The sequence below is a fragment of the Rana temporaria genome, chromosome 1 (assembly GCF_905171775.1).
Source record: "Rana temporaria chromosome 1, aRanTem1.1, whole genome shotgun sequence".
In the NCBI taxonomy this organism is placed as follows: Eukaryota; Metazoa; Chordata; class Amphibia; order Anura; family Ranidae; genus Rana; species Rana temporaria.
In genome coordinates, this window is record NC_053489.1 from 399,112,631 (window position 1) to 399,128,412 (window position 15,782).

Consider the following 15,782-nt stretch of genomic DNA (forward strand, 5'->3'; position numbering starts at 1 on the left):
ACACAAACCATTGCAAGAAAAAAAGTTTATGAATCCCATAAAATTATCTCCAGAAATAATAGCTTTTAGACTAGGTATGATCTTTATCTAAACCTTAATAATGAAGAAAGTCTAAAATGTTTTTTTTTTTTTGTTGTTAAATTTTTTATGTTTAACTCCTTCCTGGTTCAAAATTGTATTCGTTTTTAATTAGTATTTAAATAGATTAACGCTAGTCATCACATATATCCAAACAAGGCCTGCTCCCTCTCTACTAGTTTATGGTTTGCATATGTTAGCACACATACTGTATGCCCATGGCTCAACTCTGCACCTAGAGATAAAGAGAAATGTCTAAATTTAATACAGATTTATTTTTATTTTTCCCTACCAGAATGCAGTGCGGAAAAGGCAAGTTTTATGCACATTTCCCACACAGCGTTCAAAGCACTGCCTTTGCGATCTACTGCGGATGGCAGTATGTTGTTAATTGCACCCCAAATGCAGATCACAAACACAGTGCATTAGTGGGCACTGGATCGCATGATACCACAGTGAGGCCCCGTACACACGACCGAGTTTCTCGGCAGAATTCAGCCAGAAACTCGGTCGGAGCTGGATTCTGCCGAGAAACTCGGTCGTGTGTACACTTTTCACAGAGGAAGCCGACGAGGAACTCGTCGGGCCAAATAGAGAACATGTTCTCTATTTCCTCGTTGTTCAATGAGGAAAGTTGGCCCGCCGAGATCCTCGGCGGTTTCAACACAGAACTCGACGAGGAACTCGATGTGTTTGGCACGTCGAGTTCCTCGGACGTGTGTACGGGGCCTAATATGCAGTTTGGAGTGGCACATTTTTGAAAAGTTGTTCATACGCTTTTTGTACATTCCGGCACAATTTTCAGACCAACATTAGGTCTAAAGCAGTGAGAATGGGATTAGACTTGTATCCTACACCAGTGATGCAATTCCAATTACTAAACTCTATAAGATTTGAATATTAATGTAATTTACAAAGTCATTTTTTATATTTTTAAATAGTTTTAAATCTGCATTTTTTTTATATTAAAATTACCCTCCATTCTACTCTGAGAAGATGGTGGCAGGTGGTTTAGGTTTTGACTAAAGATAGACTTTAAAGTAATACCTGCTCACCCTGCCATAAAGACCCTTGTGCAGGCACCTAATGTTATATATGCAAAATATTTTATGAAAAATTTCTAGCGCTGTGTTCATAAATCATATGAACATATATAACACATGTAAATAATATAAAATAAATCACTATGTGAAAAAGTGTCAATTATTAAACATGAGAATAAAATGAAAATATGGAAAATATATACTGCAAATTATATATTATCTCTAAACAAGTGTCAATAAGTGGTCATCCAAAATCCACACCTAAAGTGTGAAAAGAATCAAAAGAATCAATTCCATAAATTGTAGTGTTTTTCCAAGTGTTTCAAACGTAAACAAACATGCAATCTTCTCAACACAACTTGATATAATTCTTCCACCACACCACTTGTGTTTCTGTGACTCCGCACCCTAAGGCCTCATACACACGATAGGATAGCCAGAGGACAACGGTCTGAAGGACCGTTGTCTTAGGTTAACCGATGAAGCTGACTGATGGTCCGTCACGCCTACACACCATAGGTTAACCACTTGAGCCCCGCGCTATTGACAAAAGACATCAACAGCGCGGTTCTCAGGTGCCAAGTGGACGTCTTTGGACGTCATTTGGAATGCATTACCCGCGCGCGCCACTGGGGGGCGCGCGGCGGGTAACCACTGTGCCGCCGCATCAGTGGGGACCCGATGCGTGTACCTGGCGGCCGCGATGTCCGCCGGGTACACGCGATCGTCGGGAACACAGCCGGTAACAGCAGGGACGTGGAGCTCTGTGTGTAAACCTTGTACATAGAGACACAGCATCGGTCACCTCCCCCAGTCACCCCCCTCCCCCCACACAGTTAGAACACACCCAGGCTACACAGTTAACCCCTTTCTCACCCCCTAGTGTTAACCCCTTCCCTGCCAGTCACATTTATACAGTAATTAGTGCATTTTTATAGCACTGATCGCTGTATAAATGTGAATGGTCCCAAATTTGTGTCGAAAGTGTCCGATACGTCCGTCGCAATATCGCAGTCCCAATAAAAATCGCAGATCGCCGCCATTACTAGTAAAAAAAAAATAATGAAAACAAATCATAATTCTGTTCCCCATTTTGTAGGCGCTATAACTTTTGCGCAAACCAGTCGCTTATTGCGATTTTTTTTTTTTTTTTTTACAAAAATACGTCGAAAAATACGTATCGGCCTTAACTGAGAAAAAAAATTGTTTTTTTTTTTTTAAAAATGGGAGATTTATTATAGCAACAAGTAAAAAAAATATATATATTTTTTAAATTGTCGCTCTTTTTTTGTTTATAGCGCAAAAAATAAAAACCGCAGAGGTGATCAAATACCACCAAAATAAAGCTCTATTTGTGGGGAAAAAAGGACGTCAATTTTGTTTGGGAGTCACGTCGCACGACCGCGCAAATGTCAGTTAAAGCGACGCAGTGCCGGAAGCTGAAATTTCGCCTGGGAACGAAGGGGGTTTATGTGCCCAGTAAGCAAGTGGTTAAATAACCGATCGTGTCAGAACGCGGTGACGTAAAATACAACAACGTGCTGAAAAACCGAAGTTCAATGCTTCCAAGCATGCGTCGACTTGATTCTGAGCATGCATGGATTTTTAACCGATGGTCGTGCCTACTAACGATCGGTTTTGACCTATAGGTTAGGAATCCATTGGTTAATTTTAAAGCAAGTTGACTTTTTTTTAACCTATAGTTAAAGCGGTTGTAAACCTGCATCTAATTTTTTATTTATTTTTTACACCTGCAAGAAAAAAGCCATGAGCTAATATGCACCGCATATTAGCTCATTATGAAATACTTACCTCGGAACGAGGTAGGTAACTTACCTGGTCCACGCCGAGCCGAGCCTCGGCGTGTCTTCCGGGTATCGCCGCTCCAGCGCTGTGATTGGCTGGAGCGGCGATGACGTCACTCCCGCGCATGCGCGCGGGAGATTTCCTTTCCGGCATGGGTCGGCGGGGCCGGCCCTTCAGCCGAGGATCCCCCCTGCGCATGCACCGCTGCAATCAGCGGCGCATTGCGAGGGGAATATCTCCTAAACCATACAGGTTTAGGAGATATTCTTTATACCTACAGGTAAGCCTTATTATAGGCTTACCTGTAGGCAAAAGTGAAAAAAGTAGGTTTACAACCACTTTAAATAACCTATGGGGCCCACACACGATCGGTTTTGACCGATGAAAACGGTCCTTCAGACCGTTGTCCTCTGGCTATCCTATCGTGTGTACGAGGCCTTAAGGATTTGCACTCGCCACAAGAATGTACCTTGCATTCTCATGCTGGGCATTAAAGCTTAGTAAAGTATATATCATACCTTTCAATTAGCAGCTTTAGGCATATATATATTTTGTATACAGTATATATTTGCATTCATTTTTCCTGTGCGCAGTGGTGGTTTGAGAAGGTAAAGGGGCGTGTATACTATCTTTAACCATAGTTTCACACCTACTGTTATAGCATAACACTTTGTCCCTGTGTCCCAACTGTCCTTCTGCATTGTTACCTTGCAACACACTCTACCAAAGGACTACTAGCGACCTTGGTGGCAGAGGCTGCAAAGAGGGTGAATGAGATCAGCATTGCCAACATACAACAAAGGATAAAAGAACAAATTTTTAACCCCTTTTTTTTTACAGGTGGTCTAATCTAGTATACCTGTCAGTTTTTCAGGTAGACCACATCAGAAGTTCCAAGTAAGTCTGTAGGCAGGTGGATGTAAACGGACACGCATTTGTTTACATCAGATAACCATCCAATTCCATCCAGGTCCAGAAAAAAATGAAAAAAGTATGTGCCCCATTTCATTTTTTTTTTTTAACCTAAATGCGATGGATCAGAGGTAGTCTGATGAAAATGGACACAAATCTGTTTGCCAATAGATCTAATATGGGTCCAGAAAGCTTTGGAATTTAAACATAGAAAAACATGAATGTTAGGTATATAACAAAAATCCCATCCTTTCGAGGCCGCGTACACACGGTCGTTCCAAACCGATGAGAATGGTCCGACGGGCCATTTCCATCGGTTCACTGCTGAAGTGGCCTGATGGTCTGATGTGCGTACACACCATCGTTCCAAAAACCGATCGGGTCAGAACGCGGTGACGTCAAACACACAACGTGCTGAATAAAACGAAGTTCAATGCTTCCAAGCATGCGTCGACTTGATTCTGAGCATGCGCGGGTTTTGAACCGATGCTTTTCTGTACTAACCATCGGTTTGGTCTGATCGGGCAGCGGTCCATCGGTTCGATTTTAAAGCATGTTTTAAAATTTTGGACCGAAGGAAAACAGACCGATGGGCTATACACACGGTCGGTTTGGACCGATGAAACTGAACCTCGGTCCATTCTCATCGGTTTTGTCCGACCGTGTGTACGTGGCCTCAGTCTACTTCGATCCAACTGGATCTGTTCATTCGTTTATCAGACAGCGCCCGCATGAAAGAAACCTTAGGTATTTTATTTTATGCTACTGGCTCTAGTTATTACCGTACAGGTTGAGATGGTAAATTTGATACAAATATTTAATAATCTATGCTTCCAGTAATGATGACATGCATGCCATTACAAACAAACCTCACCGTGACTGAAGAACCTGTAGCTCTATTCCACTGTTCAAGAGCAATGAGGATAACAATTTTACATTTCAACGAATGGCTTTCTTGAACAACTGGTATTTCAAAAAGACTCCCTGCTTTCAGAGATGTGCGACCATTTAAGGCTGAATCAAAAATGTTCGAGAATCTATCCCCTGCTGTATACCGAAGGGCCTTAGTTACGTTTAAGCTATTTAGGTCTACTTTCTTCGCAAGTAGTGGAGCAGAGATTACATCAGCCTGAAAAGAGCAGAAAAAATATTATTAGGCATTATTATTAGTGATAAAAATATTACTAAGCACGAGACACTTATCAGATTATAGGAGGTTTGTTGACACCCCATATTTAATTTTATAAAAAGTTAATAGATTACTACCTTTGACAAAAAAATAAAAATAAGTACAACACCCAGAGATTAAAACCTAAATAAAACATTTTAGCTGGAGTTTGGCTTTTTTTATAAATAACCTCACATTCACTGTCAGTAATCAATGGTGATTATACCCCAATTTAAGGTACATTGCTAGCAAAATATAGCTTAAAGCGGTGTTCCGCCCCAATTTTTTTTATTAAAAACCAGCAGCTACACCTTCTGCAGCTGCTGGCTTTTAATAATAGAACAGTTACCTATCCTGGAGTCCCTCGATGTCGGCACCCACAGCTGATGTTTCCATAAGCTGTCGAGTGCTGCCACCGCCATTGCGTGTAAGGGTACCCGGCAGTGTAGCCTTTTTTGCTTTACGCCGGGAATCTTACTGCGCATGCACGAGTCCCGCTCCTCTCTCCTACTGTGGTGACGTCACGGCCCGCAGCCCGGACTCCCAGAAGTTGGAAAGGATACCTGTCAAAGAGGTATCCTATCCCCCTCCCCCGAAAGGTACCAATTGTGGCACTGGGGGGGGGGTTATCCGATGAGCGGAAGTTCCAATTTTGGGTGGAACTCTGCTTTAAGCACCTGCTAACCAGCGACATAACTGTACAACGCTGGATTGGAAGGGTGTTATCTCGCTCATTGCTGCAGTGATGACTGAGATATCATTTTTTTCAGCCGGCGATTCTGAAGCTGGTAAAAGTAATCCAAGCAGCTAAAGAGCTGCCAATTTACTTTTACAGACGGGGGATTGGGCCTCCTGCCACCGCCTTTACCAGGTTCTCCCAATCGCTTGGGGATCCCGCCAAGGATGCGACCAGCGGCAATCCATTTCCGAGAACAGATGTTGTTCCTCCCACTGTGTGATGTCAGAAACCGAAAGCGACAAGGATTTCATCACTTCCATCATTACCGGCTTGTACAAACATCATATCAAACCAATCTTGATTTGATATGATATTTTGGAGGGAAGAGGATAGATCAGGGGTCTAATAGAACCCATATCTCTCCATAAAAAGGGACCTGTCGCATCCCATGCTATCTTAAGGGGTGTTACAAAAAACAGGAGATCGCCCGGGACTTTAAGTTGGGTGAATGCGGTTAGCCAACAATTGACATGTACATGCAGTCTCAAAATGTATTAAAATTGTCATGCAAACAAAAACATGAATCAATTTGACCAGACCTTTTCCTTTTTGTCTTAAGGGATGTTGTTTATCCCTTGTGATAGCAATAAAAGTAATCAAAAAATGTAAGAAACAGTGTAAAAATAAAAAATCCTAAATAAAATAAATGATAAAATGTAAAAAAAAAATGATTAAAGCCCCCCCCCCCCCCCGTGCTTGCATGCAAATGCGAACGCATGCATCAGTCCCGCATGAAATGTAAACAGCGATCGCACATGTAAGACATCGCCATGAACGTCAGAGCGAGAGCAATAATTATAAGTCCAGACCCCCTGTGTAATTTTAAACTGATAACCTGTAAAGGCTTTTAAAGAGTTGCTTAGGGAGATTTTAAGGTACCATGGTTTGGCACTGTTTCACAGGCGTACGCAATTTGAAAGCATGATAGGTTTGGTATCTATTTACACGGCGTAAAATCATCTTGTATACCAAAAAAATGGGTATTACCTATTTAGGCCAGGATTCACGTAGCACTTACGCCGGCGTATCTCGAGATACGGCGCGTAAGTGTAAATGTGCGCCGTCGTATCCGTGCGCCGTGCCCACAGAACTAGATACGCCTGAAAATAGGCTTTCTACGACCGACGTAAGTTTCCTACGCTGTCATATCGTGGGTGCATATTTACGCTGGCCGCAAGAGGCGCTCCCATTGATTTACGATTTGAATATGCAAATGAGTGCGATACGCCGATTCACAAACGTACTTGCGCCCGGCGCATTAATATACGCGGTTTACTTAAGGCTTACGTCCGGCGTATAGTTATTCCCCATCTATGAGGCGCAACTCATTCAAAGGTATGGACCAGGGAACAGCCGTCGTATTTTACGTTGATTACGTAGTAGTACGTGAATATGGATGGGCGTAGGTTACGTTCACGTCGTAGACAGTGATTCGACGTATCTTAGGGAGTATTTTCGACGTGATTCTGAGCATGCGCACTGGGATGCGTCTATGGGACGGCGCATGCGCCGTTCGTTCGGCCTATCATTTGCATGGGGTCACGCTTCATTTAAATGGATTACGCCCACTTCCACCTACTTTGAATTAGGCTGGCTTACGCCTACGAATTTACGTTACGCCGGCGCAACGTTGGGAGCAAGTGCTTTGTGAATACTGTGCTCTGAGCTACGTCGGCGTAGCGTATATTCGATACGCTACGCCGGTATAACTATGCGCCGCTGTATGTGAATCCGGGCCATAGTGTTTATGTGCACTAAAATTCATAAAAGTGTATTTTTTCCCAAAAATTGTGTTTGAAAAAACATTGTGCAAATACCATGTGACATAAAAACTTTCAACACTGACCATTTTATTCTCTAGGGTCTCTACTTAAAATATATATATAATGCTTGGGGGTTCTAAGTAATTTTCTAGCAATTTTTTTTCGATTTTTATGTATATGTGAGAAAGTGTATATTGCCGCGTACACACGATCATTTTTCGGGTTGTAAAAAACTACGTTTTTCAGCCTCTAGAAAAAACAACGTTTTTTTTAACTTCATCATTAAAACGACGTTGCCTACACACGATAGTGGGAAAAAAATGCTCTAGCAAAGCACGGTGAAGTACAACACGTACGACGGCGCTATAAAGAGGAAGTTCCATTCGAATGATGCCACCCTTGGCGCTGCTTTAGCTGATTTGTTAGTAAAAGACGATTCACGCTTTTCTGTCTGTTACAGCGTGATGAATGTGCTTACTCCGTTACGAACGGTAGTTTTACCAGAACGAGCGCTCCCGTCTCATAACTTGCTTCTGAGCATGCGCGGGGTTTTCACGTCGTTAAAGCCCACACACGATAATTTTTTACAACCCGAAAAACGGCATCGTTTGAAAAAATAGCATGTTCGATTTTTTTTTTTTTTACGTTTTTCAGAACCCGAAAAATGCTCTGAAGCCCACACACGATCGTTTTAAATGACATTTTTAAAAAACTTTGTTTTTTACAACCTGAAAAATTATCGTGTGTACGCGGCATAAGAATTGGCTCAAAGTGGTTAAGGGACCATCATGAAAGACTACTACATGTTGTGAGATTTTCCCAAGCCTATCAGATGGGCGACTGGGTGTTTTACCACCCCCAGTGGTTTTACCGCCCCCTGGCTGCCCATCTAAAATGTCACAATACAGCCAGACAGGAGTCTTTGCTTCATGGCCGTGGCATTTTTAACCACTTGTCAAACTCACCTATTGAGCTTAATCGACAAGATTGTTACTGCATTACAGGGTTTAATCAGGCATTTAGGAGGCGATATAATGCCTCCTTGACACCTGTCAATGCCCTCTGAAAAGCAATTCAAACCTGAATCACTCTTCTGAGGGCACCAAAGTCCACTGCAAAAGGGAAAGAGCCCCATCAAGATATTTTGTATAATACAACAATATTCTTTTAAAAAAATTACACGTATGTAAGTGTTTTTAAATATTAATTTTAGAACCATATACACTCTCTAATAATTTGAAAACACTCATCCCTATTCAAGGCATTGTATTTTACCGTTTCCTGTTCCAGATTTGCATACTTCACAATAAGTTTAATAGGTGGCACTGTATTCTCTGTGTTTGGCTGGTTACTTTGGCATTCTGGTGTAACGGGTCTTCCATCTGAAAATATAAAATACTATCTGTTACACATTTACAAAATACTCACGCACACAACTTATTGTAAACAAGGAACAACATAGTTTAGGAAGCCAATAATATTTAGATTATTTCTGTGCTGTCATACAAGATTATTGCAAGCCCTTGAAGGCTGCATTCACATCTAGACGGACGAAATCGCGGCGTTTTGTCGCCGCAAATCGCGGTAAAAATAGCGGCGTTTTGTACCGCGATTTGCGGCGACAAAACGCGGGTATTGTCCGCCTAGATGTGTCCCAAGATGACCCCCTCTATGGAGATGATTGCCATCTCCTAGCCGAACGCTCGAAGACGCCTGAAAAAAAGGTCCGGGACCTTTTTTCACGCCGCAGGCGACAGGCGTCCGGCGTTCGGCGTGGAGATGTGAACCATCTCCATAGAGGGACATGTATTTCCAGCCCTCTGGCGGCAGAGGCGTAGCGCTACAGGCGTAAAAACGCCTAGATGTGAATGGGGTCGAAGACTGAACCCCATTGTCCCTTTCTAGAAAAAAAAGCACAACCAGGCTTTCCTTATGGTCTCTGCATAATTTCTGGGAGCAAGGAACTTATAATGTAAGCTAGCCTCTAACGCTATGCTGATTTAAGTGGATTTATCGTCTAGAATACATTTTTTCATGTAGATGCATGCTAAGTATTGATAGTGGTATTATTATCTCTGGCAAGCACACTTGTGAAACGCATGGGGAGCCTACGCTAAAGATTCGCTGGGACCTATGGTCCACTCTGGAACACTAATTCACCAGACGCAACGTGGACTTGGACTTCTATGTTAGAGCACCACCAAGTTTGGACTATTCCCTAAGATGCTTCACCCGTACAGGTAACCTGGAGCAGACACAGTTAGGGAAAAGACATTGCTACATGTTATACATGTTCTGCCAAAAAATATGTAAAGTTGTTTCAGCTACTCAAGGCCAGGTCTGAAGTTACTCAAGGGGTGCATGTGGGGTCCTGGTATCTCTTCAAAGGACCAGAGTCTGAGATAGCATATTGGGGTCTGTCAATATCACAGCAACGCAAGTTTAGCCTGAGGCCCTGTACACACGATCGAACATGTCTGCTGAAACTGGTCCGCAGACCAGTTTTAGCGGACAGATCCGACCATGTGTACAGCCTAGCAGACAGGTTTCCAGCAGACAAAAGTTTTAAAGCATGCTTTAAAACTTGTCTGCTGGAAACCCGTCCATCCGACATGTCCGCTGGTTAGTACACCTAACCAGCGGACAGAAATCTCCTGCATGTGTCGAATGGATTTGACGCATGCGTGGAAGTATTTTACTTCCTGGTTTGGTGACGTGGCGGCGTCAACGTCACCGCCACGTCACCGTGCTGTCTGTCGGCGGGGATTTCGGTTTGATGGTGTGTACAGCCATCAGACCAAAATCTCGCAGCCGACATGTCCGATGAAAACGGTCCGCGGACCGTTTTCGTCGGACATGTTCTATCGTGTGTACAGGGCCTCAGAGTTAAAAGGGGAAGAAGTTGCTGTGAGTAACCAAGTCGTTGGGATGGTACCTGGTTAGGTGACGAGTACTCCGGTAGCGAAGGGGTTCGGAGTTCCGACTCCCTTCCTAGCTCACCATCTCCGCCGAGCACCGTAAGTGGAACAGTGTAGGGTAGGACAAGGACAACACGTTTTGGAGGGACTCTGCATACAAAACTACACACAAGTGGTTTGTGTCTAATGTTTGATTCTTCACATGACCCCCGCCTGGTCCTGGGCATTGATGAGCATGCCTTGGGACAAGGTGTTACCTATGCACTCATATTAGTGCCCCCGGACATCGCCTGGCATAGCTCAAAGAACCCACCCTGGGGGTAGTCTTCTCATGTGACACAGAATTTGGTACCCAACAGGAAACATGGAGGAAAGGACTATCACACCCACCTACCAACCCCTACAGCTGTACCAGCGCAGCCTTTTGGGCATTACCCCAGCCAAAAAATGGGTCTTGTTCTGAAAAAACATTTTGATCCAATCGCATCTATTCTAAGGAAATTCCACTTGTGCCATTCTAAAACAAGCCTATTTCAGTTTCATAGTACATTTTACAAAAACATGTTATAGAATGTTATATAACCTGTAAGTAAAAGAAGAGTAACTTTGTTGTTTCCAGGGAATACATTGTTTCCAGGGAATATTGAGTAGCCCAAACCTCACTAGAAGTGACTAATCCACTGTACAGTGGCATAATTGAAAAAGATTTGGACTACTTGGTGTTATCCAGGATCTGGTTGGAAGGAAGATGACATCACCCCTTGCAGCACAGGGGAAAAGTAAGTACCGTATATTAACACATTTTTGCAGGAGTATAAGATGTGACAGGGTCACACTACATAATCAATCTTTGAATAGAATGCAAGGTCCCCTCTTAACATTCTACATGTGAACATTAATTATAAGGCAGGTAGGCAGAGCAATTTTTTCACTTGCCCAGCATATTCCCTGTCTGGGCAGCAGAGCAATATTCTCACACCACTACCTAAATCATTTGCATTTCTCTGGAATAGGTAAAATATGGGCATATAGGTTGTGACAAATTAAACCAATATTATACGATTGTGTAAAAGTTGCTCTAAATAAATTATATGCAGCAACCAATCAGCTCCCAGTACATTTTTAAAGTATACTTTCCAAGAGAGTAGGAAAAAAATGAGAGCTACCTATTACATTTTTAGTGACTCTAATGCCGCGTACACACTGTCGTTTTTCGACATGAAAAAAATGACATTTTTAAAAACGTAATTTAAAATCATCGTGTGTGGGCTTCACATCATTTTTCGGCTTCTGAAAATGTTTTAAAATGGCGTTTTTCACACTACAGGAGTTAAAACCAAAAAAGAATCTCATGGAAATTAATAAATGGAGGTATCAACAGTTAAACCACTTTATTCAAAAACTACCGCACCCATTAAGGTCAGGAGAACAGTTGACGGATTTGGAAAAACTATGCTCCGCGGAGGGAACTAAAGGTTCCATCTCAAAGCTATATAGGATTCTACTGGAGATGGATGAGCAGAGCATACCTCCATTTATAAAAAAATGGGAAAGGGAATTAGGGACACATAGGGATAGGGCCACAATTGAGAAAATGTTGAAACTGACACACACCTCTGCGGTGGACAGTCGTACAGCGGAAATGAGTTTCAAATGTATAACTGGATGGTACATAACACCGGACAAATTATGCAAATTTAACGATGGGCAATCAGGAGACTGCTGGAGGGGTTGCAGATCCCCGGGAACCATAAAGTTAAGAAGTATTGGGAGAAAATATTGGGTTTTGTTGAAGAGATTACAAAGAAAAAAATCGAGATGGACCCATGGATTGTGCTCTTCCATGGGGGGGAAGAAGGTATTAAAAACTATAAAAAAAAACTCTAGTACCGCATTTACTTAACGCAGTTAAGAGACTAATACCCAGGAAATGGCAAGAGGTCGAGTGTCCCACGATCTGGGAATGGATTGATGGGGTTGAATAGACCTATAGAATGGAAGAGCTGAGAGAGGGCATAGAGGGTAACAACATGAGCCAAATTAAGAAATGGGACAACTGAAGGGCTTTCAAGAAGTAATGGAGCTACACCGAAAACCTACAGGAAGATACATAACGGTTAGTCAAAGAGGAAAACTAGAGAGAAACAGGGGTATAAGGGTCTATTTAAGGTGAGATAGAGGGGAGGGGCGAGGGGGGGAGGGAAGAGGGAACAACTGGATTTTTTTTTTCTCTTACGTACATGGGGAAAAAAAAAAAAAAAAGAGAGAGAATAAAAAGGAAGAAATGTCACTAATGATGCGATACCAAAATAGAGATGCTAAGGGCTGGCAAAAGAATATGAGCCTACAACGCACACTCTATGAGGTAGAGTCTAAAGTGAAAAAAAAAAAAAAAAATCGTTTTCGGGTTGTAAAAAATGATTGTGTGTGGGCTAAAACTATGTTTTTAAACCTGCGCATGCCCAGAAGCGAGTTATGACAAAAAAGCGAGAATCGTCTTTTACTAACACGGAATTAGCTAAAAGCAGCCCAAAGGCAAATAGAACTTGCCCTTCAGAGTGCCGTCGTGCGTGTTGTACGTCACCACTCTTTGTTCATCATTTTTCAAAAACTATGGTGTGTGGGCAACATCGTTTTTAATGATGAAGTTGGAAAAACTTTGTTTTTTGGACATGCTGAAAAATGACAATTTTTTTCATGCCGAAAAACGACCGTGTGTACGCGGCATTAGTATTGAAGAAAAAGGTATTGAAACATGACAGCCAAGGAACTAGCATTGAAAGTATGAAAAGTTAGCAATGGTAGCCTCCATGTTTCCCACACAAAATGTTTCCGTTGAAAAAAAAAAAACAAGGCTCTGATTGATTGTTTTAAGGCAAAAACTGCCTTCATTCGTGCATTTTCATTCGTGAAATAAAATGTTTTTGCAGAAAAGCTCTGCACTGGGGCTCAGTAAAAACCACACCCAAATAAAATGTTTTTTTAAGTTACTGACTCTAAAATTGATGAGAAAAATATAATAAAAATAAATAAAATATTTTCAACAATTTTAGTAAAGAGCAAAGCCCAAATTAGTAATCTGTATAAGAACCCATGAAACTTACCAGTTTCTTCCACACTAAATGGAAATGCTTTATTCTCCTGTAGACGAGATCAGAAAACACAAATTATAATTTTTACACTGCGAAGAGTACCCAGATTTACTGATACAGCTTACTGCAGATTTAGTTATGTGCTATATAGTTTTGTCATTCTACATATTGGGTAGTGAAAACTGCTACCTATAGTTACAGTAGAAAAAGTTCAATTTCTTTTGCTGTCTGTGTCCCATTGCCGAAATTTCTCTTCACTTCAACCTCTTTCACACTGAGGTGCTTTGCAGGCGCTAAAGCGCTAAAAATAGAGGCTGCAAAACGCTCTAAAAAGAGTCGCTCCTTTCACTCTAGTGTGAAAGCCCAAGCGCTGGCAGGGCAGTTTAAAAAGTCCTGCTAGCCAAATCTTTGAGACGCTGTAGAAGTGGTGAATATGCCATGGGCTGCAATGGGCAGCCCTGCCAAACCGCCAGCAAAGCGCTGCTGAAGCAGCGCTTTGCCAGCGGTTTTAAACTTTTTAAAAGTGCCCCGCTAGCGGCCGACTAGCACCGCGAAAATTACAGTAAAGCCCTGCTAAAAATAGCGCTGCTTTACCGCCGACGCCCCCACCGTCCCAGTGTGAAAGAGCTTTCCCTGTTCCTGGGACAGAATAGAAAATGAAAAAACTAAATTCTAAAAAGCACTTGAGCTGGTAACAACAGCTTGGTCACCAGGACAAACAGGGTGTTTCTCTTCAGCAGAGATGCAGAAAGTAATACAAACTTGACGCGGTTCCAATCCTTTTCTGCTCAAAAATGTACCTTTCTTGGAGTACACCATGGGACGCAGAGCCTTAGGCCGCGTACACATGGTCGGTCAAAACCAATGAAAACAGACTGAAGGACCTTTTCATCTGACCAAACCGACCGTGTGTGGGCCCCATCGGTCAGTTATCCTTCGGTCAAAAAATGTAGAACTTGCTTTAAAATTGAACCGATGGACGCCTAACCGATAGGTCAAAACCGACGGTTAGTATGCAAAAGCATTGGTTAAAAATCCATGCATGCTCAGAATCAAGTCGACGCATGCTTGGAAGCATTGAACTTCGTTTTTTTCAGCACGTCATTGTGTTTTACGTCACTGCGTTCTGACCCGATCGGTTATTTAACCTATGGTGTGTAGGCACATCAGACCATCAGTCAGCTTCATCGGTTAACCGATGAGAATGGTCCGAAGGACCGTTCTCATCGGATGGACTGATCGTGTGTACAGGGCTTTAAAGCGGTTGTAAAGGAAAAAAAAAATTGAATTTAAAATAACAAACATGTTATACTTGCCGCCACTGTGCAGTTTGTTTTGCACAGAGTGGCCCCGATCCACGTCTTCTGGGGTCCCTCGGCGGCTGTCTCTGGTCCTCCCCGCAATTACTGACCACAGTCATGCGAGAGCTCGCATGGTGGTGAGTAATTGCAGGCGCGCTCCTGTGATACAGTGAGCAGCCATAGCCAGGGGGGGGGCCGGCAACATCGGATGTTTTTTCACCTTAATGCATAGATTTTTCATTTACAACTCCTTTAAATCATTACATAGTGGGTTGTATGGTCACCAGAGGTGATTGGACACTGGCACAACCAATGAAGACAAGTTCCCCTCCATATAACCCCTCCCCTAAGGGAAGTACCTATTTTTTTTTTAGCAAAGCAGTAAGGTTCCCATAAGAGGGGGGGGACCTCTGTGTCCCGTGGTGTACTCCAAGAAAAGGATTTTACAGGTAAGCGGTTATTAAAAATTATATTTCTTTATCGTACACCACGGGACACAGAGCCTTAAATCGTTACATAGGGGGACGTCCCAGAGCAATGCTCAATATGAAGGGTGAGAGACACAGATCAAGCAGACCACCACCGGACATGAGGCCTTATACTGCTGCCTGTAATACATTACGCCCGGAGGCGGAATCCTCATGTCCTCTTACATCTATTTGATAGAATTTGGTAAATGTATGGACTGAAGACCAAGTTGCAGCTTTACAGATCTGAGCCATAGAAGCCTGATGATGCACTGCCCATGAAGCACTCAATGCCCTGGTCGAGTGCGCTTTAACAGGAAAAGGAGGAATCTTGTTTTTTAAACCTCAAGCTTGAATTATCACTTGCCGAATCCACCGAGAAATGGTAGATTTCGATGCCGCCTGGCCCTTTTTGGGACCTTCTGGCAGAATAAACAAAACATCTGTTTTACGTATCTGCGCAGTTGCTTGCAGATAAACTTTTACTGCTCTCAT

The 15,782-nt window shown here is 42.6% G+C and overlaps 1 protein-coding gene across 2 annotated transcripts in view; it reads right to left on the bottom strand.

The window, feature by feature from the left end:
- Window positions 1–15,782, bottom strand: part of LOC120913217 (protein mono-ADP-ribosyltransferase PARP14-like) — a 77,511-nt gene that overhangs the window by 30,131 nt on the left and 31,598 nt on the right. For both annotated transcript variants that reach the window (XM_040323016.1, XM_040323025.1), the window contains exons 3-5: window positions 13,532–13,568; window positions 8,785–8,891; window positions 4,714–4,968 (exon numbers count right to left, since the gene is read on the bottom strand). In XM_040323016.1, the coding sequence (XP_040178950.1) occupies window positions 4,714–4,968; window positions 8,785–8,891; window positions 13,532–13,568 (399 nt within the window). The remainder of the gene's footprint in view (window positions 1–4,713; window positions 4,969–8,784; window positions 8,892–13,531; window positions 13,569–15,782) is intronic.